This window comes from Tiliqua scincoides, chromosome 6 (assembly GCF_035046505.1).
Source record: "Tiliqua scincoides isolate rTilSci1 chromosome 6, rTilSci1.hap2, whole genome shotgun sequence".
NCBI lineage: Eukaryota > Metazoa > Chordata > Lepidosauria > Squamata > Scincidae > Tiliqua > Tiliqua scincoides.
The window spans coordinates 85565829-85590592 of record NC_089826.1 but is presented as its reverse complement, the minus strand read 5'-3'; the positions used below and the strand labels follow the sequence as shown (position 1 = coordinate 85590592).

Below are 24764 nucleotides of genomic sequence, written 5' to 3'. Positions count from 1 at the left end.
GGGAATTTCTGACTGCAAAGCCAACGCCATATTCCCTGGTTTCGTTTGGTGGTTTTCCCTGCCAGAAAAATGAGAAATTTCTCTCCTTGACAGATCCGGAATCTGGCAGCCTAGTCTCTTGAAGGGCGATGATGTCCATCTGCAGTCTGCTCAGCTCCATGTCGATGACAGTTGTTTTGCGTGCGTCGTCTATTTCTCACAGGTCATCAGAGAAGCCAGGTGTCATTGTCCTAACGTTCCAGGTGCCCAGCTTTAGGGCAGTAGTTTTCTGTTTTCTGTTGCATGGTGCAGAGTTGTCGATCCGCTTGTCGGTTTTCACCCTAAACCCCACGCACCCCATGAGGTTAACGGACCGTGGCGAGGCAACACCTTACTGGCTGGGGACTGCCCAGCTTAAGGCGGGCGGTAGCTGCCCAATGAGATGCAATGATCTCTCCCACCGTCGGAAGCAGCCCCTGGCGTCATGCTCTACGCCAATCAAGCAAAGACTTATAACCGGTAAACTGCTGCTTCCCGTGTTGTGCCGACGCCATATGGCGAAGTTGGAGTGTCCTCTCCAGTGCGCGAAGCCTGGGTAAAGAAGGTATGGAGGATAGGCTGTTACCCATGCAGCAAATCCCCCCTCTCCACGTCGCTGGAATGCTCCAATGGAAAGGCAGAAGCCAATACGGTTGGTTCCAGCGGCGTCGCAGGAGTTGCCAGAACGTGACTGTGTTCAGCCATGAACTGCCTAAGGGACTCCGGCTCCTGATTTTGCCTCGAGGTAGATGGGACTCGTCAGCCTAGATGACTCGAGGTAGATGACTCGAGGTAGATGGGACTCGTCAGCCTAGGAAGGCAGCTCATCTAAGAGAAGGAAACTCTGACCTCAAACCTCCACTGCCTTGTGGCTACATCCAGTTGTGGAAAAGGCTTCAGGAGTAATAATAATAATAATAATAATAATAATAATAATAATAATAATAATAATAATAATAATAGTACAGGTGTTTATATACCGCCTTTCTTGGTCGTCAGATTTCTCCTCAGACTTTAATTCAAGGCGGTTTACATAGGCAGGCTATACTAAATCCCAGTAGGGATTTTTACAATTGAAGAAGGTTCTGTCTTTCAAGAACCACAACATTTCAGATGGATCTTGAATGATCTGGTATCACATTCTGGCCTCCATTTTCCTCCCACACAGGCTGACAGCGGCCAAAGAGCAGGTGGAATAACTCAGCTAGGCTTGTCAGTTGCTTCAAGGTCGCACGGTGCTGGTGGCCTCGAACTGGTGACCTTCGGATGTTATCTTCAAGCAAACGGAGGCTCTACCCTCTAGACCAGACCTCCTGCCCTTATTATTATAGCTAATAGTTGCCGACACATTCCATGAAATGGAGTAAACTCTGTTTGAAAGACTGAGAACCAGACTTCCTGTTATTGCAGAGATGTTTAGAAGCATCTCCATCTCTTTAATATTTTTGTAAATAACAGTCACCAAAGAGGGTGAGGTTCTAGACTGGCACTCCAGTGTGTGGGTGGGGGGGAGGGCGTGTGTAACACTTTCTCCTAATGAAAACTACCTATCTCAAGCTGCTATGTACAGTGGACCCACTTTATCCATTGGTCCAGCATCTGCCGATTTCACTTATCTGCAGATGCTGTGGATGCGGGGATCCGCTTTTAAAAACAATGAAAAGTAAACATCAGTAAGAAAATAGCCTTTCTACCTTCGTGCCAAGAAAACTGTGCTGTTTGTAGGCAGGGCAGTCTTCTCCACACCTATAAGCCACTTCCGGTTTGTGTGATGCATCCTGCAATGAGCCAGGGCCAAGGCAGGAGGTTGTGCATCCTGGAAGTGGCTTACACGAGTGCAGAAGACTGCCCTGCAACCCTGAAAACAGCATGATTTTGTGCTGCGAAGGTAGGGAAGGCTATTTTCTTACTGGTGCTTACTTTTTAAATGTTTTTAAAAGGAACTTCCGTATCCACACATATCGGTATCTGGGAAGGGGGTGGAACTGAACCCCTGCAGATACCAAGGGACTACTGTACCTCATTACTAAATCCAGGCTGTGAATAAGCCCCTTACTGCATACTGCAGTCCCAAGTTGGATTGGGCACCCTTATGGCTGCTGTTTGTATGAACTTTAAAGGGACAGAGATACAGTCACATTTATCGGTAATAACATGTGGTTTATCTCTAAAAGACAGAAATATTGACAGAGAAAAAAAGGAGAAATACAAAATAAAGAATTCTGATGTTGCAGGTTACATAAGAACATAAGAAGAGCCCTGCTGGGTCTTCTTATGTTGAGGATGAGGATGAGGTCTCTTGTTATCTGGTGTGCTCCCTGGGGCATTTGGTGGGCCGCTGTGAGATACAGGAAGCTGGAATAGATGGGCCTATGGCCTGATCCAGTGGGGCTGTTCTTACGTTCTTATGGGTCAGGCCCAGGGCCCATCTTGTGCACAGGAGTCCTCCTATATTTCAGAGACAGAAATTAAAGAAAGCCAGGATGGTGTAGCGGTTTGGGAGATTGACTTAGACCTGGAAGATCCAGGTTCAAATCCCTGTTCAGTCATGCAACTTCCTGGGTGACCTTGGGGGATAATAACTCTCAGCCTCACATATCTCACAGGGTTGTTGTGAGGACAAAAGAAGGAGATGAACTATGCACATCACCCTGAGCTCCTTGGAGGAGGAGGTGGTATAAAAATGTGAAATAAATAAATAATTAAAAAGATGGGTGCTGAGTTTAGAATGGCTCAAGACTAATTCACTACATGAAATCGTTCATGGATTTTTGTCTATTCACTTCCAAAGATTACTTTTAACAAGAAAATGACCACAAACTCAACAAGAATTAGTTGATTCTTTCCAGCACTCAATATTTATCATTCCAAGAAACCGAGTTCCACCTGCATGATGCCTTATCTTATGGCCTTATCTTATCTTATGGCCTTATCTTATGGCCTTATCTGATATGATGCCTTATCTTATGGCCTTATCTTATCTTATGATGCCTTAACTTTCTCCACACAAAGTATATAAGGAGGTTAGACAAAATATGGTTAGCTGTACAGCTAGAGAAAGTAATAATAATTCTTAGTATTTATATTGCACTTTCAAGCACTTTACATGCATTATCTTTATGCAAACCTTACAACAACCCTGTCAGGTAGTCATATTAAGGATAGGAGAAAGGTTAGCTTCCCTAAAACTACCTGTGGATTTATGGCATAGGTGAGATTTGAAGCTCAGTCCCGGCACAACCATTCTGCAACCACTAGAATGAAGTGTACCTCCACCTTGACCCCATCACTAGACCATCAAGCCCTTTTAGCCAAGACAGTCTTCTCCCCTTCATTTCCTACCCATTCATAGAGCACAGAGATGCAAAGGAGAGCAGGTCTTTAATATTACTTGTGTGTCATGCTCTATATTGCAGTTCAGCATGCGCAAGCCCTTTGTTCAGACTTCAATTTCTGTTGTTAAAAAAACCAGCACACAGAATTCAAAGCTGATGAGTAATTTTCATCTTAATCTCAGACTTGATTTTAAATGTTTCACTTAACAGCATTGCCCTGTTGATGCTCATAATGTTGATTAGTATTTTAGGGGAAGATTAGCCCCACGTACATATATTTGCACATACATGTGAGAGAGCAAATCTTGAGCATCTTTTAAATAAAAGTGAAATGCCACATTCCTACACTCAGTTTGGCTATCCAAAACTGCAAGCTTTTCATGAACCTTAGCTATATTATTCATGCAGGCAGCACTTAGCTACTCATTACTTATAAATGAGTGATTGCTTCAGCTGGGGCTGGGACTTTCTTTAAAACCATTCCACTGTCCCAACAAGGTACATGAGTCTTTGAAGCAGAGGAAGCTGCCTTATAAGCCACACCATTTTTCTAGCTAGCTGAGTACTGCAATCCTATACATGTTTACATGTACACATGCAATCCTATACATAGGTAAGTCCCACAATATTCAATGGGGCTTAAAAGCAAGTAAGTGTACATAGGATTGCAGCCTCAGATGGGTATTCTTCTCTGTCCTACCTGGAGATGCCAGAGATTGCAAAAGAGAACCTCTGCAGGCAGATCTCGGGCTCTATTTTGCTCAGACCAGCTATATACTACCATATTCAGAGCTCTATAGCTGGCATAAGTGCAAGGAGAGAAAAGGGACCCAACAGTGCTGCTGGGATCCACCCTTCCTCTCTTCCTCAATCCACCCCCACCCTCTCCTTAACTGCCCTGAAACTCCCTCTGCCCTCCCTCCTCCAGACCCACAACATGCCACTGCCAGCAACTTTCTGCAAGAGATGGGTCCACGGCACTGTGGTTCCAATGCTGCTGCTGCTGCTTTATGGTGGTAGCTTGAACTGGCCCAGCTAAGTAGTGTGTTCCTTGCACCACCATTGGGCCTTTTGTGTCATCAGAACAATCATTCCAGTGTCGTTAAAGGTCCATAGGACGACCTAGTGCAAGTCATTATCACTCAGTTAACCAACCTCAACATTCTGTTGTGTATAAAGGGAAGGGAATAGAACTATGTGTGCTGCTCTATAATCCTTAGAGGAAGGATGGGATAAAAATGAAATAAATAATGTTCCTGGGGCACTTCCCTGTCTAAATAGCATCTCTGAATTTGTATCTCAGGGCCAAACTACTTGTTCCATTACACACATGCAGCGCAATCCTATCTTGCACTGGAACAGGCAGGCCAGGAGGGGCCCAAAGTGGCTCAGCCGGAGCAAAGGGGAAACTCTTTCCCTTACCCCCGGATAAGCCACCACAGCCACAATGCGTCTCCTTGGACTTGCGCCACCTCAGGAGGTGGCGTAAGTTCGAAGAGAGCAGAGCAGCTTGCAGCCACTCTGCACCGCTCGGGGAACTGCCAGGTCCCAGCTCCGCCTCCCGCTACCCGCCTTCCCCTCCCCAGGACTGCCTTCCGCTCGCCGGTACACCTCCCTTCCACCTCCTCCCCGCCCTCCCCAGACCCTTGCGTCAGCTGAGCTCGGCCAATGCAACCCTCCCTGCCAGAGTTGGCACTGAGGCTGGATCCGGCCTCCACGAGCCGTCGCATGTCCCTGCGCCACCCCAGCCAGCTCTCGAGGAGGCGCAAACATGCTTTACAGCTCCTCGAGCCTGGTAATTTAACCCACAGATATTCTATGGTGGAGTTGGACCTGCCTTCATTCTCTGCTTTGCTGGATTCTACCCTTCTTTAACATAAATGGCCACACCCACCTCCAACATGCTCCTCCCTGTTCCTCCTATAGAGTTTACAGCCTGGGATTGCGGTATCTCACTGATTCTCCGCATTCCACCAGGTTTCTGTTTAACCCACTATATCAAAGTTTTCTCTAGTCACCAAACATTCCAGTTCTCCCATCCTCACTCGGAGACTTTGGGTATTTGCATAAAATCACTTGTACATGGAATCCCCCAAGATGGGCTGCTTATTAACTCCTTTATCCCAGCAACCTCTCATTGTGCCAAACTGTCTATCACATCCCATCATGCTTCCATTCCCAGTTTCTTCTCCTACTCTGTCTCTACCTTGTTGTTCTCTAACCCCCACCCCCCGGTCGGCTTTCCCCCAGGGGTCAGTTTAAAAGCTGCTCTGCCACCTTTTTAATTACGTGCCAGCAGTCTGGTTCCATTCTGGTTCAAGTGAAGCCCGTCCCTTTTGTACAGGCCCTGCTTGTTCCAAAATATTCCCCAGTGCCTAACGAATCTAAACCCCTCCTCCCTACACCCCTATCTCATCCATGCATTGAGACCCCTGATCTCTGCCTGCCTAGCTGTCCCTGCCCATGGAACAGGCAGCACTTCCAAGAATGCTACCTTCGGGGTCCTTTGGTAACTGATGAAATCACACATTTTGCTCATTTTTGTAGATTTGGCACAATGCTGCCTCGGGGTGGGAAGATTATTCAGTTTTGGGAATCTGGTTTCAATATATTACTGAATTTTTTTTTTTCCTGATGACACTGGTTTAAATTTTGTATTGTGAACCACCTGAGAAGTTCCCAATACAAACTTTTGTACAGTTTTTGCATCCCTGCCCTGTGGGAGGGGAAAAGCTGGGTAGAAATGGTTTTAAATAAATAAATAATGAAAGTTGCTCCAGATATTTTGATCACTAGCCTAAGTGAATGCACATGCATGTGTGGTGTGGGTGCGAGAGTGACCATTGCATACTTAAAGTTTTAAAAAATTACCCCCAATAGGGTTACAGTCTGATTAATGGGTCATTTCTAAATAATTCTGAGTTGAAGAATAAATATGACCTAGTTTTTGTGTTCTGCATTAGTTTGATTTAATCAAATTAATTTCTCCTCTTCTCATTTTTGAACAAAAGCCCATCTCGGCAGACAAGATTTCACCAGGCTTAGTCATGCTGAGTAACTCTTTGCTACTTGATTAGTCTCACCAAAATCAAGGAGCTGGCTGCTTGATTTGATTCGAGGCTGGAGGTGGGTACCTGAAGCATAAATAGATCCAAATCAATTGTGTTTCAAAGGAGCTGAAGAGTTTCACTTACCCACAAAAAAGCAGAATCTAAAAACTGGATAGTACTTTAATATTTTCAATCACAAGGTACGTGCAAAAAGATTATAAATGTTCCAGATGTTATATTCAAATCAATTTTCACACAGAGAAAGGGATTAAAATAAACCCATTATGGACTGATAATAAATAATCAAGGAACTCAAAAACGGATGCGCCCTTGAATACAAGCAGGGAAGAAAGAAGCAGGGGTGGGTGTATTTTCATTTTAAGTTCAGCTCCCGTTCTGAATACTCTCCCTCTGCTCTTCCTAACACAGCAAGTAATGAACAAAGCTTTTGAGATAGGAAATGCTGTTGTCATCAAACTAACAAGGCAGAGCTCATACAAATGAACCAATCAGACATTTTGAGTGTGCTAACCCGTGTTAGGAACCAAGTCTATATATTCCAGTTGAGTCACCCCAGAGAAGAAAGTCTCGGGTGGGGGTGGAAAGGGAGCAAATAAATTTCTGTCCACAACTCCATCTGCAAACTGCTTCTTTGGCACTGGTATGCAATAAAATGTGTTGCTAAGATACCAGCGACTAAAGAAGTTCATTAAAGGACACTTTAAACAAAGCTGCCAGACTCTTTTCCCGCGAAAGACTGCTTATTTTGTTCTGTCCCTTATGATTATAATTAGATCATCTATATGGGGATTGTACTCCATTCAAGCCCACTCAGCAAAGAATGTTAATAAGCTCATGTAAATAAGGCAATGGCTTTGTGTGCGTGTGCATGCACTCATGTGCACAGGAGGCTGGCAAAGGAATTGGTCTAAACATTTGGATTCCATTTCTTTATAAAACTAGTAATGTACCTCTTCAAAACAGGCTGCTTCAGAGATCTCCTCTAGATTACCATACATTCCTTTCCTTTCATGTCACGGGGACAGAATGTTTAGAAGAAATATGCCATGGGATGCAATAACTGCAAATTAAATGACAAGGTTTGTGTCTGGGAAGAGTCAGTGTCCCATGTTAGAGTTCATGCATAAAATGATATTATGATGGAGACACTGACATTAAGGTCAAGATGACTGCTAATTTTCTTCACAAATTGTCCAGTTTATTCCACCTTATTCCACCACATCCATTACCAAGCTGCAGAACTGCCATAATCTTAAAATGAATTAACCCCACAAAGGTTGCAATCCTAACCAATTTTCCAGCACTGACATAAGGGCAATGCAACTCCAAGGTAAGGGAACAAACATTGCCCTGTCTTGAGGAGGCCTCCATGACTGCCCCCCAACTGCAGGATGCAGCACATGCCCCACTGGCACAGCTATGCCAGTGCTGGAAAGTCGGGTAGGATTGCGCCCAAAGTCTATTTGGACACATTTTCTTTTAACCAGAGGTATGTTATCACAGATGCTTTCAGTATGTTGTACCTTTAGAGCAGTGGTTCCCAACCCATGATCCACGGACCACAGGTGGTCTGTGAGAACCTTAGAAGTGGTCTGCAAGGTCTCAGAAAAAAAAGATGATCACCTTTGATCACTTCCAGTGATTGCCAAGCAATTACTCCCTTATGGACCACCGAATTGTTGACTGTGCCTATGGATAGTGCATTCTCCACCCTTTCTGGTGGTCCATGGGGGAGCACTTGCTGAAGTGCCAGCAGTGGGAGGTTCCATTTTCTACTCTCTCTGGTAGTCTGTGCAGGAGTGCTTGCTCAGAGATGCTTTGCAATGGACCACCAGAGAGGGTAGAGAATAGCCTTCCCACAGCTGGCACTTCCAGTGTCTTGCTGAGTGCTCCCCCATTGACTACCAAATTGAATTGTATTTTTTGTGTGCAGGGGTGAGGTGGTGAAGTTGCATGCGGTCCATGATAATTCCCATCATTGCCTCAGTGGTTCATGGTCAGGAACCATTGCTTTAGAGCAGGGGACTCTAAATGTTTTGGCCGAAGGGCCACATCAGATATCTGGCACAATGTCGAGGGCCAGAAAAAAACATTAAATAAATATATTAGAGATACAACTTAGATGAATGAATGGGCTCAAATGTCCAGGATTTCTCCAGGCACCAACACAGCCCAAGAAATAAAGCACACACTTAAATGGACCCCCATTCCCTCATCCCACAAGCACAACTCTGGTTGTATTTGGTCAACTGGGCCAGAGGCTCTCAGGGGATCAGAGACTGGCCACTGGCTGGATAGAGGCTTGCCATGGGCCACATCTGGCCCCTGGGCTGGGGGTTTGGAGACCCCTGTTTTAGAGGATACAATTTTGGGAGCAAGAGTGGGAGCAGAGAGAATGACGACACAGGATGTTACCTCAATGACACTTCAAAAAATAACTTTTTATTTATAATTCCTATGTTTTTCTTAGTGGAGGAGGTATGCTGTGAGTCTGTGGAAGCACAGAAAAATCTCAGAATGATATATTGGGCAAATAAAGTGAGCTTTCATTAAATACTATTTTCATTTGAAAACTATCAACTTTCTAGCCCTGAAATGTATGACCACATGCCTGAAAGTGGTAGCAGTGTTTGCTGTAATCATAGTAGGTGGCAGGGCGGCTGAACAGGATTTGCAGTTGCTGGAAGTGGAATTTCAGTGTCCTTGTTCCAGTACCCCATAACTAACAAAATTAAGGGGAGCGGAAAAAATTACAGGCTCACAGCTTGATCCTAACAATTTATGACAGTGGAACAAAGTTCTGCAGTTGTAAATTGCCATATGGTGGTGTTTGTATTGTGTCATTTTGGAAATGTCACCACAAACAGTGGCAGTGTTAGGGGCCTGCTGTCACTATTAGCTACCCATGGGATAGAAAGTAAGCCAGGATTGGGGAGGACAAGGTAGAGGGGGGGGAGGATTGGGGGAAGTTTCTGGGTGGAGGGGGAGAGCTAAAGGAGGAATGGGGGAGGGACAGGTGGTTCCTGATGGTGCCAGTGCGCTCCAGGATCCCATTCCCTCTATCCTTTTGTCTCCCTTGTGTCGCCCTTGCTTTCTCTGGGCTTATACCAGCTAAATAGCTGGTGAGATCTGAGGAGACCCTTTGAGGAAGCAGAGGCTTACACCAAGGGAAGGGAACAAATCCTCTCTTAACTTGTGGAGGCCTCTGTGACTGCCCCCACCTTGAGGTTGGTGTTGGTGCAGCTGCATGAGCATTGGGGGAGTTAGAACTGGGGCCTAAATTATGCAAAGTAAGAAAAAGCATGCAATTAGCTTATTTTGCCTAATTTATTCTGGTTTCAGAATTCTGATTTTCTTGGAGAAGAATCAGGATTATCTGGATGCAAAATGTTCACTTTACTTACTGCTTTGTGTTCAAGCCAAGAAGAGTTACCATGGTTCGTAATGAAAAACACATAATGTAGTAACCACCTTCAGCCAAAATAAATAATATATATATATATTAATTACACTTTCAGGCTAATTTATCTGGGCATACTGGCTTTCTCTCTATAGTAGATTAAAATAAATAATATAATTAATTTTTAAGAGTGAGAAAGGGTGTGTTTTGAACCTGTTATATTCCTAAACCAGTCATGCCTTCTCATCCTTTTCCAAGAAGAAATGCTTCACTTCACCATTGTGTCTTTAAACAATCTCAGGCTACAAACCTATCCACACTTACATCATCATCATCATCATCATCATCATCATCATAATAGTACAGGTATTTATATACCGCCTTTCTTGGTCCTCAGATTTCTCCTTAGACTTTATTCAAGGCGGTTTACATAGGCAGGCAATTTAAAACCCCATAGGGATTTTTACAATTTGAAAGAAGGTTTCTATCTTTCAAGAAACCACAACATTCAGATGTTTCTTTCTTGATCTGGCCGCACATTCTGGCCTCCATCCTCCCACGCTCAGAGCAGATGGAATAGCTCGGCTCAGCTTGTCAGCTGCTTCAAGGCCGCACAGTGCTGGTGGCCTCGAACTGGCAACCTTCGGATGTTATCTTCAGGCAAATGGAGGCTCAACCCTCTAGACAAGACCTCCTGCTTTTACATGGAAGTAAGTACCATTGAACTCAGTGGGGCTTACCTCTGGGTAGACTTGCATAGGATTGGGCTCTCCGTTGATTAACAGCCTACTCCTATAGGGCTCTGCTGCCCGCTTTATGGCCATTGCAAATGGCTATTCAGAAGTACGTAGAGCTGCACACTTCTGGGCCACTGCCACAGATGGTGGGGAGGACCTCCATGCATGATCGTAACACAGAGGATTTCCACCAATGCTGGTAAGTCAGCAGGACAGGCAAGATGGGGCGGGAGTGGGTGGACGGGGGGAGGGCCGGGGCTTGTTGGAGGCAGAGGGGTGGCTTCTGGAATGAGTGACTTGTACCAGTTGCTATCCACTTTGGTGCTAGCTGAAATGTCCCCTTTGTCTTGGGCTGGCACAGGTCTGAGCAGACCAATTGGCAGTCAAGGGGCTTACTGAAGGGTAAGGGAAAATATTTTCCCTTTTCCCTCCCAAGCCTCCCAATTGGCTCCCTAAACACAGCATGAAGTGCAGCATGTTCTGGAGTGGCTGCAAGCTATGGCAAAAAAGAGGATAGGATTGGGCTGTAAACGTGCTTCAAAAAGTATGTTACAAAAAAATGCAGCTTAAGAGCCCAATCCTGAACTTGGCACTCCGGCTTTCCACTGGAGCGCACTGTCGCAAATGTGCCGTAAGGCACATCTGCAAGGCTTACCACTGGGCCAACACCCATGCTAGCCCAGCGCTGGCCGGTGCTGGGCTTGCGTCGGGTGGGCGTCCGTCCTCCGCTGCTCAGCGGTCTCATGGACCACCGAGCCAAGGTATGGTAAGCGGGGACGGGAAGGGGGGTGGAGAGGAGGCGTTCAGGGGATGGGGGAAGAAGGCGGAGAAAGAGCGGGGATTAGGCGTGACGGGAAGGCGGAAGGTGGAGAAAGGGTGGGCGGGAGGCATGCAGGGGGAGGGAGGGAGGCGGGTTCCATGGAGCTCTGCTCCACCGGATCCAAGGCATTCGTGTGGGCTCGGCGCCCCACACAAACACCTTTACCTTACCGCTGACCCTTTGGTCAGCGGTAAAGTGAGTAGCCCCATTGTGGGGCTGCTTCCCTTTTCCTGAGGTGCCACCCATGGCAGGCTGAGGTGCGCAGGATGCGGCAGGAGCCATTTACTACACAACAAGAGTACATATAAGTTTTCATTTGACTCTTACAGCTCAAACACACGTTTTTAAAAAAATAAAACTTCTGGCAATCTCCTCTTTAGATACTATTATCAGTTGTTCTATGAACTGGAAAAGCAAATCCTCTCCATACTTGGATGAAAGATAGGTGAGGTCTCATAGAGCAGCATTTCTCAAACTGAGGGTCGGGACCCACTGGGTGGGTCACAAGCCAATTTCAGGTGGGCCCCATTCATTTCAATGAGTATTTTACTTTTAATATATTAGACTTGATGCTACCATGGTATGAGGCTTCAGGGAGAAGGGCGGGATACAAATAAAGTTTATTATTATTATTATTATTATTATTATTATTATTATTATTATTATTATATGAGGCTGTAGCTGGGAAAATGTTACAGATCTGTACTTTTAACAATTATAGTCAGTGGGGCTTACACCCAGGTAAGCATGGATGGAACTGCGGTCTTTGGGATGTTTGGGGGAATTTTTTTAAAACAGATCAGCAACTGTTTGGGAGGGTTAGCAGGGTTCTTCTTTATTTTAAATACATTGTGAACTTTTAATTTACTTACTTACTCAATTTAATTTAATATGATATTGTTGTATGGGAGTTGTTAACATTTTTCCTGCTGAATGATGTCACTTCCAGCCATGACATCACTTCCAAGTTAATGACATCACTTCCAGTGGGTCCCAACATATTGTCATTCTAAAAAGTGAGTCCTGGTGTTAAAAGGTTTGACAATCACTGTCACAGAGGCTATAAAACTACTGGGTTTTGGAAAGAACATTCCAGTGCATGAATCCAAAGTTTCTTTTTCAAGCTAAACCCATGTGCTTGTGGACTAGATGTAAGCAAGCTGTCAAATTTTGTATCACAATTTTCTTGCTGTCACCATTATGTTAATACCTGTGAAGTAAATCTCAGTTCCTGAAAATATAACACTAGAGTATTTCTCAAACACTCATAGCAACACAGCAGATGCACAGGCAAAAAGCGTCCACTAGAGTGTTACTTATTCTTTGAGCAATCCTAGCTCGAGCTTCTTCTCTGATTTACTTTCTGCCACTGAAAAGCCATTCTTTTCTGCCTTCACCTTGGGTTGCAGATTTAGCTCTTCTGGTGGTTAAATTGTATTATTCTTCACAAGGTTTCTTTGTTATGTTAGTCATAAGGGGCTGCATGCAGTGTGCAAATGCATAGCATATTAGATTTCAATAGATGCTTACTATTTGGCAGGCAAAGGTGGTAGCTAGAACTAAGCCACATCAGCAAATTCATATGAAATCCTGCAAATAGCTACTACACAACAGCTGATTCAAAAGAAGACAGAGAAACATGGAAACCAATTTCTAATCATATTCTGATGCAACTTAAAGCAAAAGAGAGAGATCTTTAAATGTTAAATGGCAAAATCTATAGAATGACTTCACAGAGAACATGCAATCTATCTAGGTATCTTATCAAGCCAAGATAATGACCTTTTAAATTAAAAAATAAATTAAAAAAACTATTTGCACTTCAGTTAAATTGTTTTTCCATTCTTAGTTGTTTGTATCATAGATTTGCCACACATTTGCTATAATTTCTGAGCTATGTTTCTCAATCCTAAACAGGTTTACTTGGAAGTAAGCCCTCCTGAGGGCAATAGGGCTTCCTCCCAAGTAAATTCAATGTACCATGCATAAACGAAATATCACTATTTGATACCATGCACCATTTACTATGATTTAATAAATTCTTATTCAGTTAAAAGCTGGGCACAATTCAGCAAATTTAAGGTCACTGATTTCAACTGGAAACGATTTAAGCATGTGTTTAAGTCACACAGTGAAATCAATAGCAGTTTAACATGTTTCACTTACACTAGATCATGCCTTAAGTAGACTCTTCCAATCTCTAGTGAAAAAGTTATTTTTATATGACCCCATAGGATTCAGTATATAATTAATATCTGGTAGCAGGGTTAAAAAAAAACAACCATAGGATCATATTAAAAATAGCATTTTGGTATTAATTTTGGTATAAATGTGCTTTTCAGTTTGGAAAACCAGCATGATAATGTCTGCTAGAACAAAACAGAGCCCTTGTGGCCTAAAATGGCTCTGAAGGGGAGGGGCCACCTGCATAGCATGGTGAGGCACCATGCAAAACTTAGTGCATTGCACCCCTTCTAGCTCTGCTACTGGGTTGTATCACAACCCTGCCTTCTGTGAATGGAAGGCATTCTGTTTGTGCAAGGAGGGTGAGAGCAATAACTGATGATTGCCCTACAAATCCAGACCCCTCTGAGCTCCAGAGAATCCCGCAGTCTCTGCAGGGTCTGTTGACTGTCCAGAATGGAGTTTTTTTTGGTGGCTCAGAGGACTGGCTGGCCAAGGAGGGGGCAGGGTAATTTGTTTCCACAGATGTTCCTTAGGACACAGCCCATTATTTTTAATACAAGTGGTTAGAAAACTGCAGGTAGCATGGACCCTCTTAAAAGAGGCAACCCCTCCTGAGTGAGAGAGAATGGAGGCTGACTCTTCTAAGATGATGCTTGCTGCGACACATGTGCATCATCAGGAAATAGTGTGCTTTTTTCTTTAGGATTTATTTTTTCTCTTATGCAAATACAACTGACTAATTAATTAAACAACTAAGGGCCCAATCCTATCCAACTTTCCAGCACTGGTGCAGCCACAATGCAGCCCCAAGGTAAGGGAACAAATGTTCCCATACCTTGAGGAGGCCTCTGTGACTGCCTCCTCACCACAGGATGCAGCGCATGTCCCATTGGCAGAGCTGCACCTGCACTGGAAAATTGGATAGAATTGGGCCCTCAGGCTGCAATCCTATAACACCTTCCTGGAAGTAAGCCCTGTATAACACAATGGGTCTTACTTCTAAGTAAGGTCCAAGCTTATCCAACTTTCCATCGCTGATGCAACTGCAATGCATCCATCACAGAAGATGGAATAGTAAGAAAAAATTTGATCCCTCCATGATTGGCGCCCCCCCCCCCCCCCGCACAGGATGGAATGCATGCCCCACTTGCATGGATGCATTAGCACTGGAAAGTTGGATAGGATTGGGCTCTTAGGATGCAATCCTATACCACTTACCTGAGAGTAAGTCCCATTTAACACAGTGGAGCTTAGTTCTGAGTAAACATTGTGTGGTCCTCTTATTTAATCAGTCAACAGCACCTTTTGTTCAGGGCTTTCACTGAGATACAGCACAATTCTAAATGTGTTTACACAGAAGTAAATCCCACTGTATGCAGTGGGACTTACTCTCAGGTAAGTGTGTATAGGATTGAAGTGATAGCTTCAGGCCACTCTCATTTGAAACAAGAAAAACATTAAATACACTCATCCTATCATATAACAAAAGATACACAAACATAGATCCATCCGCAGGAGGGTCCACACAAACATTTTCAAAACTCTAGAGATTTAGGGCACAATCCTAACCAACTTTCCAGCACTGGTATAGCTGTGCCAGTGGGACATGTGCTGCATCCTGCAGTTGGGGCGCAGTCATGGAGGCTGGAAAGTGGGTTAGGATTGCGGCCTAAGTATCACAGAAGATGAAACAGAATAAGGGTGCAATCCTAACCCACTTTCCAGCACCAACATAAGGGTAATGCAACTTTGAGGTAAGGGAACAAACATTTGCTTACCTTGAGGAGGCCTCCATGATGTCCCCCCAACTGCAGGATGCAGCACATGCCCCACTAGCACAGCTATGCCAGTGCTGGAAATTTGGTTAGGATTGCGCTCTAAGGGACATCTATTCAATACAGCAGTGATACTGAACTAGGAATTGAAGAGGTAAAATGCTGAACTAAGCAGCAAGGGTTAAGGTTTTGGGTATGCCACTATCTTAATAAGAACAACAACTTAATGAGAATCTCAGGGCTGACACATGAAAAATGAGACAATGAAGTATCATTATCTGCTTTGAGCCTTAGGACTCTTACATCTAAATAAAAATGAACACAGTCCAATCAAAGTTAAACGTTTATAAATCCTATCAACTTCAGTGGGAGACATTTAAGCACATCCCTGACTTTTGTTTTTAAACCAGTCTCTCTGGCATGCTAGTTGTTTGGAGGTTGACTAATAAACAAACGCTCAAGAACCTTTAACTTTTTCAGAAATGGCATCCCTCTCTTAATGCGACTCTGCATCTTCTATACTATATCTCCTCATATGACATTGTGTTGCCCTTTGACTAGGTTGAGGATATTCATAAGGATACTGCAGCTCCACAAATAAGGAAGGCCAGCTCTTGATCCACCAGCTCTGGCTGAAAACAGAATTTATACTATTTTCATTTCAGTCTAAAAACAATAAATCTAATAAATCTTCTCTATTACAAATTTAATTATATATTTGTGTGCAGGTGAGGGTGGGGGTTACATGTGGTCCACAACAATTTCCATTTTTGCCAGGGAAGGGAAACCAGGTCAGGTCTGAGAAAGGGGCAGGATCTGTGAAGGAGGCCTCCACTGTTTCCTATACGTCCTCTTGAGGCCTGAACACCCTATATAAGGCTGCTCAGACTTACATCAGTGATTTGGCTGGTGCAGATCAGAGTAGCCCCACAGAGCAGACTGGAGCATTATGTGGGGTAAGTGGGAAAATGTCCCCTTACCCTGAGGAGACCTCCAGCCTACTCCTTACCTTACCTGTGCTAGGTACAGCATGGGCCACTTGACCCAGCTCCACCAAGGCAGGTTAGGATTGGGCTGTAAATCACATACATAATAATCATTTGCTCTCTAATGAGGCATCATGGGATTACTGGAAGAAATTCTTCAGTCATCTCATTGAAGATGTTCAAAGACAACTGAAGTCAATTGTACTGTTCAGACACTAGATGTTTTAAGTGGTTAAAATATCAAAGCAAACTTTTAAAATAGTTACTTCTGGCAACCTCAACCCCTGACACTTTCAAATGAAACACGACAATTGAGGGTTTTTTTATCTTCTTCTTCTTCTTCTTTTTTTAAAGCTATGCTTCTCTTGCTTTTAAGGCTTCTATGCAACAAAACATAGTAAAAAAAAATCCTTTGGGGCAATGGATGGTTTGAGGCTGAACAACTTCAGTGGTTCATAAAAGGGAAAATTTTATCTTTAGTTGAGTTCCTGAAATTTAATTATCAATTTTCAGCTCTGACATAATTTTACAAAACCTGTTTCTTCCAATCAGTTAACAAACATCATGTGTTTACATACAAAGAGAATGCTAAGGGTATTAATATAAAAAGTGAATTAATGAGTTTTTCAAGATGCTAATAGTCAAAGTATAAAGAGCAACGCTACCAATAAAGTATGAACATGACAGAAGAACAGTGGTCCACTAAATGGTTGATCAATAATCTATTTTTTGTTCAGGCCTAAGAAAATCTCTTCATCTCTTAGATGTTCAATGCACAGGCTTCACAAGGCTGTCAGTGCAGCATCTGCCCTCGGATTTGCAGCAGGGCTGTGCAGAAATCAGGCCTACACTGAAGATAGAATCCTAAATACATTCACACAGATCTTGCATCTCCACCACTAACATACTTCTCAGTTGTATTTAATGACTCAAGGAGTGTGAAGAGTTAAACAAATTCACTACAGTTTTGTTAATTATAATACTTAACAGTTGCATAGTGCTTTAGGCCACTGTTTCTCAAACTGTGGGTCGGGACCCACTAGGTGGGTCGTAAGCCAATTTAAGGTTGGTCCCCATTCATTTCAATGTTTTATTTTTAATATATTAGACTTGATGCTACCATGGTATGTGACCGGGGAAATGTTACAGACCTGTACTTTTAACAAGCTACTATGTATATATTTTTAACAATGTGAGTAAATGGGACTTACTCCTGAGTAAGTGTGAGTAGGATTGTAGCCTAGGATTGTTAAAACTCTTCCTGCTTGATGATTTCACTTCCGGTGATGACATCACTTCTGGTGGGTCCTGACAGATTCTCATTCTAAAAAGTGAGTCCTGGTGCTAAATGTGTGAGAACCACTGCTTTAGACTGTTCAAAGTGTACCAATTGCATTGTTGTGTAAACAGACACTCCCTGCCAGAAACTAGCTGACTGCACAGGCTACTGGAGATAGATTGCCTCTTCTTTGCATTAAGAGCCTCTCTTTTGTGTAAACAGACACTCTGCTGCAGGCTATGGGTGACCTGACCGACTCATTAAGAGCCTCTGTTTTGTGCTTTGACCACTGTATATGACTGGAATGTATATCCCTGGAATGACCACTGACAGTATATGCAGTCAGTTGCTAAGCGGAAGGTTGTTAAGCAATGCACGCCTGTATTGATTCAAGATGCTTTTGGGGGAGAAACATATTTGCAATCTTTCCTTGAAAATGCTACAGATTAAATATTCACTGTTAAAGATTCAATACTAAATACATAAAAAGAAGAATTCAATTATTCTTCAAGTCAGTTGCAAATGACAATTTGCTTTATTGTATAAATACATGCTTTAGATGGATACCAACCATTGCAAAAAAACACTCGTCTTCAGAAACCTTCAACATTATTTTCGTGTTGTGCGAGGTCCACCGAATACATAAGAAGAAATGAATCATAATGAATCAAAATAAAGAAGTTGGTGGATGGGACCAAGAAGAAAGTTATTCACCTTTCTGACAACCCAATCCTGAGCTGCCCACAGCATGCAGCTGTGGTGGTGCCAAAAAAGGCTGGCGGCACCTCGGGAGAAGGAAACTTTTGTCCCCTTCCCCCAGGTAAGCGCAGTAGCCCTGCAATGGTGCTACTCAATTCACTGCCAACCCAAAGGTCGGCAGTGAATCAAGTGCCTTCATGTTGGGCAGTGACATGTCTGCTCAAGTTCATGTTTGCTCCACCAGTCCCACCTCCCTACCCGCTCCCTCCCCCGGTACATCTCCCCCCGCCCTCTTCCTATCTGCCACATCCCTGGAATGCCTCCTCCCCGCCTCTCCCCCACGCACCCACTTACCTCTCCACTGCTCAGCGGTTTATGTGACCGCCTGGTGGTAGCGCAGCACCAGCCAGCACTGGGCTACCATCAGCACTCGCCTGGCAGCAGGACCCACAAACGTGCCTTATGGCACATTTGCGACAGTGTGCTCTGGTGCTGAGCCGGCACACTGAGCCCAGGATTGGGCTCTTATACATCTAGTGGCAATGTAGTGTAAGACTACATGAATTTAAATCCCTAATTTCAAGATGTGTAGCTAGTACAGTACTATGGTTACACATGTATTTTATTTCATTTTTTTCCTTTCAGTTAAAACATACACCCACATAATTAAACAGAGGCTCTCTGTGTTGTGAAGTCCACAAACCCATTAACTCCAAATTAGCCCTGTTAGAGTCAGTGGGAGTTTTCTGGAGTAAGAAGGTCACAAGCACTTGCCCAAATTTCTACATCTAGAAATGCAGAATTTCTACATCATATTCACATTCAGAAAAAAAGGTATTATTAGCTTTTCACATTAGTGGAATCTTTAAAAAAAAAAAATTAACAGCTTGAGTATTTGTAAAATGTGGGAAAGAACTTTATAACATGTGCCAGTTGAAATCATTGCTTCTAATCTTGCCTTCCTAAGGGCTTACTGAAATGTAGCCCAGATAATTTCACTGCTCTTGAAAGGGGGAGGCTGAAATCCAGAATGAAGATCATGCCCAGCAGTCCTTTTTGTGCTTTGGACCCTGGTATAATAACTGGACCAAAATATAAACTTCAGCAACTTTCTGATGCATGTTTAGGTTGAGGTCTTAAAACTCATGTGACTGGTCTATGCAAAGAGACTTTTCCTATGTGGCCTCCAGAGGTGACAGTGTGCAATACACAAAGACACTTCATTAGTGTGGAGGTTCTTACCATTGTTTAAGCTCTTGTTGCATTTAAAGCAGGCAGAGGAAAGATGATACTACAGCACGCACTTCTCAATAAAAGTAGCATTTGAATTCAAGGACTAGTTGTCCATTATGCAAGTTTTAATTGGGTTTGTCTTATAATACAAGTAGCACACACAACCATTGTTTACTGTTTTGTTCAGAAAGTGTATCAGGAGAACAGAAATGATCTTCTGTTGCCAGCAGCTGCATCTCTCAACTCTGTTCTCAAAGTGTGTCTGATCTACATTCTTGCACAACATATAATCATTTCTATCATTATAAAAATTTATATTATCCTTAAAGTAGTTGAAGAGAGGAACAATCAAGTATCGTGCATGTCAAACCGCAGAAGAAGCAAATATATGGTCTGAGTAATGCCCATTTTAATGCAACGTTTGATTTGATTTTCTTGCTGCAGAGAGGAAAACATAAGAATGCCTTGTCAGGCTGTTACCCTGTTTTAAATAAATTCTCTACTCAGTGTAATATACCAGCATCAATACAACACGCTGTTCTACCCTGCGAGAAAAAAGGGCGAACTGCTCCTATGCCCCCCCCCCCGCAAAGAAATGATCTGATTTGATTCCATCCAGTGATTCAACATCTTTGTGCTCCGGCTGAGTCTTCGCTCCCCTCCCCCCTCAAAAAACGCCGGCATCAAAGCAATCAAAATGGTAATGTTCAGCATGAATGGGGCCCCTCCCCCACCTCCAAACTCTGCAGACTTTTCTCCATGTTGGGTAGGGGAGAAAAACGCGCACCCCTCCCTGCCTCGCCAAATGGAAGCTTCCACTACCAAAGTGAGCGAGCGCGGGCACATTCTGGGCGAGGATCCATCGGGGATGGGGAGGGAGGGGGGAGAGGATGAAATGAAATCGCCTGCGTCTCGGGCACGCATTGCACGGACTGAGATTGGAGGGGGGAAAGCCATGCACGGCTGACTCTGCAACTTGACCGCTACTGGGGGGGGGGGAATCATGATTGCTCCCTGCGCCCCCACCCCCCACTCGAGCTGCGGGGGTCCTGAAGACTCCGCGGTGGGCTGCAAAGCTGCTGCAGAGCAGGTTCTGGGCGCAAGGAGGGGAGCCCGGCGCTGTTCCAAGTTTGGTGCTGAAAGGGCGGCTGCATTCCGAAGGAACCGGGATCGATGTGGCCAAAAGAGACGGGGAGGGAGGCGGGAGCCGAAGGGCTTTTGGAGAGCTGCAGGAGCCAGTGGAGGGGGAGGAGTGCAGAGGGCTGGGAGGAGGAGGAGGAGGAAGAGGAGGAGGAGGGAGCCATGCTGGAAGTTCGCTGGGGGGAGAAGCCATCCGGCAGCTCCCAGGCTGGCGCGCTAAGCTGCTGCTGCTGCTGCCCCCGATCTGTGCATCAAAGTGCTGGAAGTGGGAGAGGGTGGAGGAGGGGGAGGGAGAGGGGTGCGAGTGCGCGCCCGCCCCCTGCCCGTGTCCCCTGCAAAGCTCCAGAGGGGCGAGCGGAGCGGCCGAGCGTTCCAAGGCATCTGTTCGTGGTGCTGAAACCGAAGCCCGGCAGCTGATCCCGCCGACGCCACAAAGGCAACAGCGCAGAAGGCAACTTTCTCGCAAGCGTCGAAAGGCGGTGGGGGGCGGGGAGGGGAAGGGGGTGCGTGAAGCCAGATTTGCACACACACACACACACACACACACACACACCCCGCACAGCAGGGCCACTCGCTCCGAAGGCAGAGGCGACCCAGACCAAAGTTTGTCTGCAGAAGGCGATCTGTTTGTGTTTTGACTCGCCTGCCCTCCTCTGATGTGCCTAATTGGGCAGGCGAGAGAGAGAGAGAGAGAGAGAGAGAGACTCTGTGTGTGTGTGTGTGTGTGTGTGTGTGTGTGTGTGTGTGTTTGTCAGAGACAGAGAGTTTATGTGTGAGAAAGAGTGTGTGTATGTGTGTGTGTCAGAGACAGTGTGTGTGTGTGTGTGTGTGTGTGTGTGAGAGAGAGAGCGCCCGCACGTAAAAGTACCTACAAGAGCTCAAAGCGAACGTGTCAAATTCAACCAAAGGCAGAGAAAAGGCCGGGTGTGGGGACGGGAGGAAGGGGGCGGTTGGAGAGATGCCTAGGAATCCACACCACAACAGGCACCAGGGATCAAGGCTTCCAATGTGGGCTCCCTCCATCCTCGCACTCCCAACTCTTTGCCCTTCCGTGGTGCAAAGAAGTGGGAACAAACTAGCACGAGACCAAAAGAATCTCCCATATTCCTAAAACATGTCGACCAACTCAAAATGGACGCCTCCGTTTCGCTACTTCGAAAAAAACAACACACCACTCCAACCACTGCTCATCTCTCCTTGGGCATGATGATTATTCTAATATAGAGATCCATTTCCAGGCAAGGCACAAGAGAACGGGATCTTCTGCCTTGAACCACTTTAGCTTATCTTTAGTAAACATGAGTGTTTATTCGGAGATGTCAGTGTATATACCCGTACTCTTTAAGATGCTTAGAAAGTGCATTGTAAAAGAAAGAAAAACCCAAATCCACAAACATAGAACTGAATCAATTCATTCTTACTTGCTTTTCATTAAGAACTGCTATTCTCGATTGCCTCTCATGGATTTGTTTCTTAAGATCACCATTCTGTAAAAAAACAACAACAATAAAATGCAAATTAAAGATCAAGTGTAAATGAAAGCCAGCTAAGAGTAAACTTGCTTCTTGGAATGGATGAGTGGCAAAGGAAATCAAGGGAGAGGGAGAGAGAGAGCATCTAGTTAATAACCTCTTTAAGTAACAAAGCTCAGCCCAACCTTCAAGATGAGATCTCTGACTGATAAAGTTTCTCATCCTGCTGTCCCAGCAGAACTACAGCAGGACTAAAATACTGAGGAGGATTAAACACACACACTGACAGAGATCTGCATTTACCTGTGGATCTTGCTTCATCTGTGCAACTAGTTTCTTTAAAAAAATAACCCCGAAAAAGAAGGAAGTAGAAAGAGTTTCACATGTAATGGATTTTAAAAAATGTGTATGTGTATGTGAGTGTGAGTGTGTGTGAGCGCTGAGGGGGGAGGGAGGGGTGTGGAACAAAGAGGCAAGTAAACACAGCGAGTCAGTTTCAAGCGAAGCTCATAAATATTCAAGTCTCGTCCTAATCTCTCCAACACACACACCACTCTCTCTCCCCCCCCACTCTCTCTATGTGACAGTGGGGTCTCCAGTCTCTCTCTCTCTCTCTCTCATACACACACACACACACAGAGCACAGCCGCAACGTTCACTCCGGATCGGGGCCACAACGCTGCATGCGAGAACTCAGCCAAACAATCTGCAAAAGTACTTTTGCGAAGTGGCCCATCCTGCGATGCCGGAGTGTGGGGGAAAGGAGGGAGGCTCCGAGCGGTCCCTGCCACCGAGCCCCGGCTTGACTCTCTCGCTCTCCCGCGGTGGCGTAGCTGAAGGGGGGTTGAGCACTCAGCCTGGCAGGGAGGTGGGCGAGCGGCCCCTCCCTTCGGAGCCATTCCCAGCGGGGGGGGGGGCCAAACGGAGCCGTCCGGCTCGCCGCCTCCCTGCCAGGCTGAGTGCTCACCCCCTCCAGCTACGCCACCACTCTCCCGCCCCCTCCCCTGCGACAAGGACCCTTCGGCATGCGGGGCTGGCTTCTTCCAGATGCTCCTGCTCGCAGGGACGCCGGCTCGCTGCTCTCTCTCTCTTTACCTGCTGGCCCTGGACTTCCACTTGGAACGCCTCCCGCCAGCCGTGCAGCTCCATCCTTGCAACTTGCCAGAGCCACTTTTTCCTCCCGGGGAAGTTTGGGGTCTGTGCTTGCGCGGGATGCCTTTGCAACCAGCCCCGGCAAACCCCCGAACCAAACAAAAAAACAACACCCGCCCGAGCGGCTTTTGGGCAGAAAGCAGCAACCACAACCGAAAGAAACAACTACTGGTGGGGGCTGCAAAGCAAGTTCTTTCCCTCCCTGCCAGGGACAGACACATCACTCACTTTCCGCCAAACTGGGGAGGGGGGAGGCTCCCCACTGCCGCCCCCCGCCCACCACGCGCCCCTAAGCGGCCCCCCGCTTCGCCCAGGACCCCATTCATCTCCTCGCAGGGCTGGGCGACCCCTCCAGTGGGGACCCAAGAAGTCTGAAAGGGGGGGACTATATTTCCTCCAAGTGCGCGCCTTGATTTCACTTTGCCTCGGGAAAAGTTGTGCCACGGCTGTCAATGCTAATTTGGAGTTCCCGGATGGAGCAGGGGAGGGGGAGTGAGGGGGAAGAGCAGGGAAGGGGAGCTCAGTTGGAGCATGCGCGCTGCGAGGACAAGTGGGACCAAGAGAGCACTGGAGTGATGGAAAGGGGCGCAAACTCTGCTGTCCTCCTTGCAGGAACTTGGAAAATGCTCAGAACGGGGAGAGCCGAAGAGCCGAGCAAGAGCCTCCCTTTGGCCAGCCAGTCCCAGGGATGCATTAAGACGCTCCTGAGCAGGAACAGAAAGCATGCATGGTTGTTTTTTTTGAAGGATGCAAAGACCAGGAGGAGCACCCAAGAAAAGATGGCTTAATAACATCCTAGAGCAGTGGTTCTCACACATTTAGCATCGGGACCCACTTTTTAGAATAAAAATCTCTCAGGACCCACCAGGAGTGATGTCATGACCAGAAGTGACATCATCAAGCAGGAACATTTTTAACAAACCTAGGCTGCAATCCTACCCGCACTTACCCAGGAGTAGGTCCCATTGACTATCACTGTTAAAAGAATATACATAGTAGTGATAACAATATGCCCAGCTCACAATATGGAAATATCCCAAGATGCCCAGTTCACCCATAAGGCTCTTCCCTGACCAAAAAGCTATCCCTCTCAGAGAACCAGTTAACTGTGATATTACGCCTCCAAAGGTGAACAGAAAGGTCCTAGACAAGGGCAATCAACAAGGATAAAAAGGTTAGGGTAAAAGGGATGAGTCAGAGTGCCAGACCCCCTCTAACGGATATCTCTGTAAACAAACTGCTGATGTGTATTGAATTGCCATCCTCAGATCAACATCCTGTACTGATAACATGCCAAATGTTGTTTTGGGTGTCTGCCTGTATGTTATTCTTCCCTATAAAACCTGCATTATTGTAATCCTTCTGGGTCCTCCAAGTGTGTGGAGGTCCCGTTTGCAAACGCGTAAATGTTAAGAAGTTCTTTGAATTCTCCTGTCGCCTGTTTGATTGCCTCTCCAAAA

The 24764-nt window shown here is 45.4% G+C and overlaps 1 protein-coding gene across 1 annotated transcript in view; it reads right to left on the bottom strand.

Moving 5' to 3' along the window:
- The window catches only part of PHF21B (PHD finger protein 21B), a 108630-nt gene extending 86157 nt beyond the window's left edge, over positions 1-22473 (bottom strand). Inside the window, exons 1-2 of the mRNA XM_066632549.1 lie at positions 22456-22473; positions 22102-22167 (exon numbers count right to left, since the gene is read on the bottom strand). Coding sequence (XP_066488646.1) covers positions 22102-22167; positions 22456-22473 — 84 coding nt within the window. The remainder of the gene's footprint in view (positions 1-22101; positions 22168-22455) is intronic.
- Between the last annotated feature and the right edge of the window lie 2291 nt (positions 22474-24764).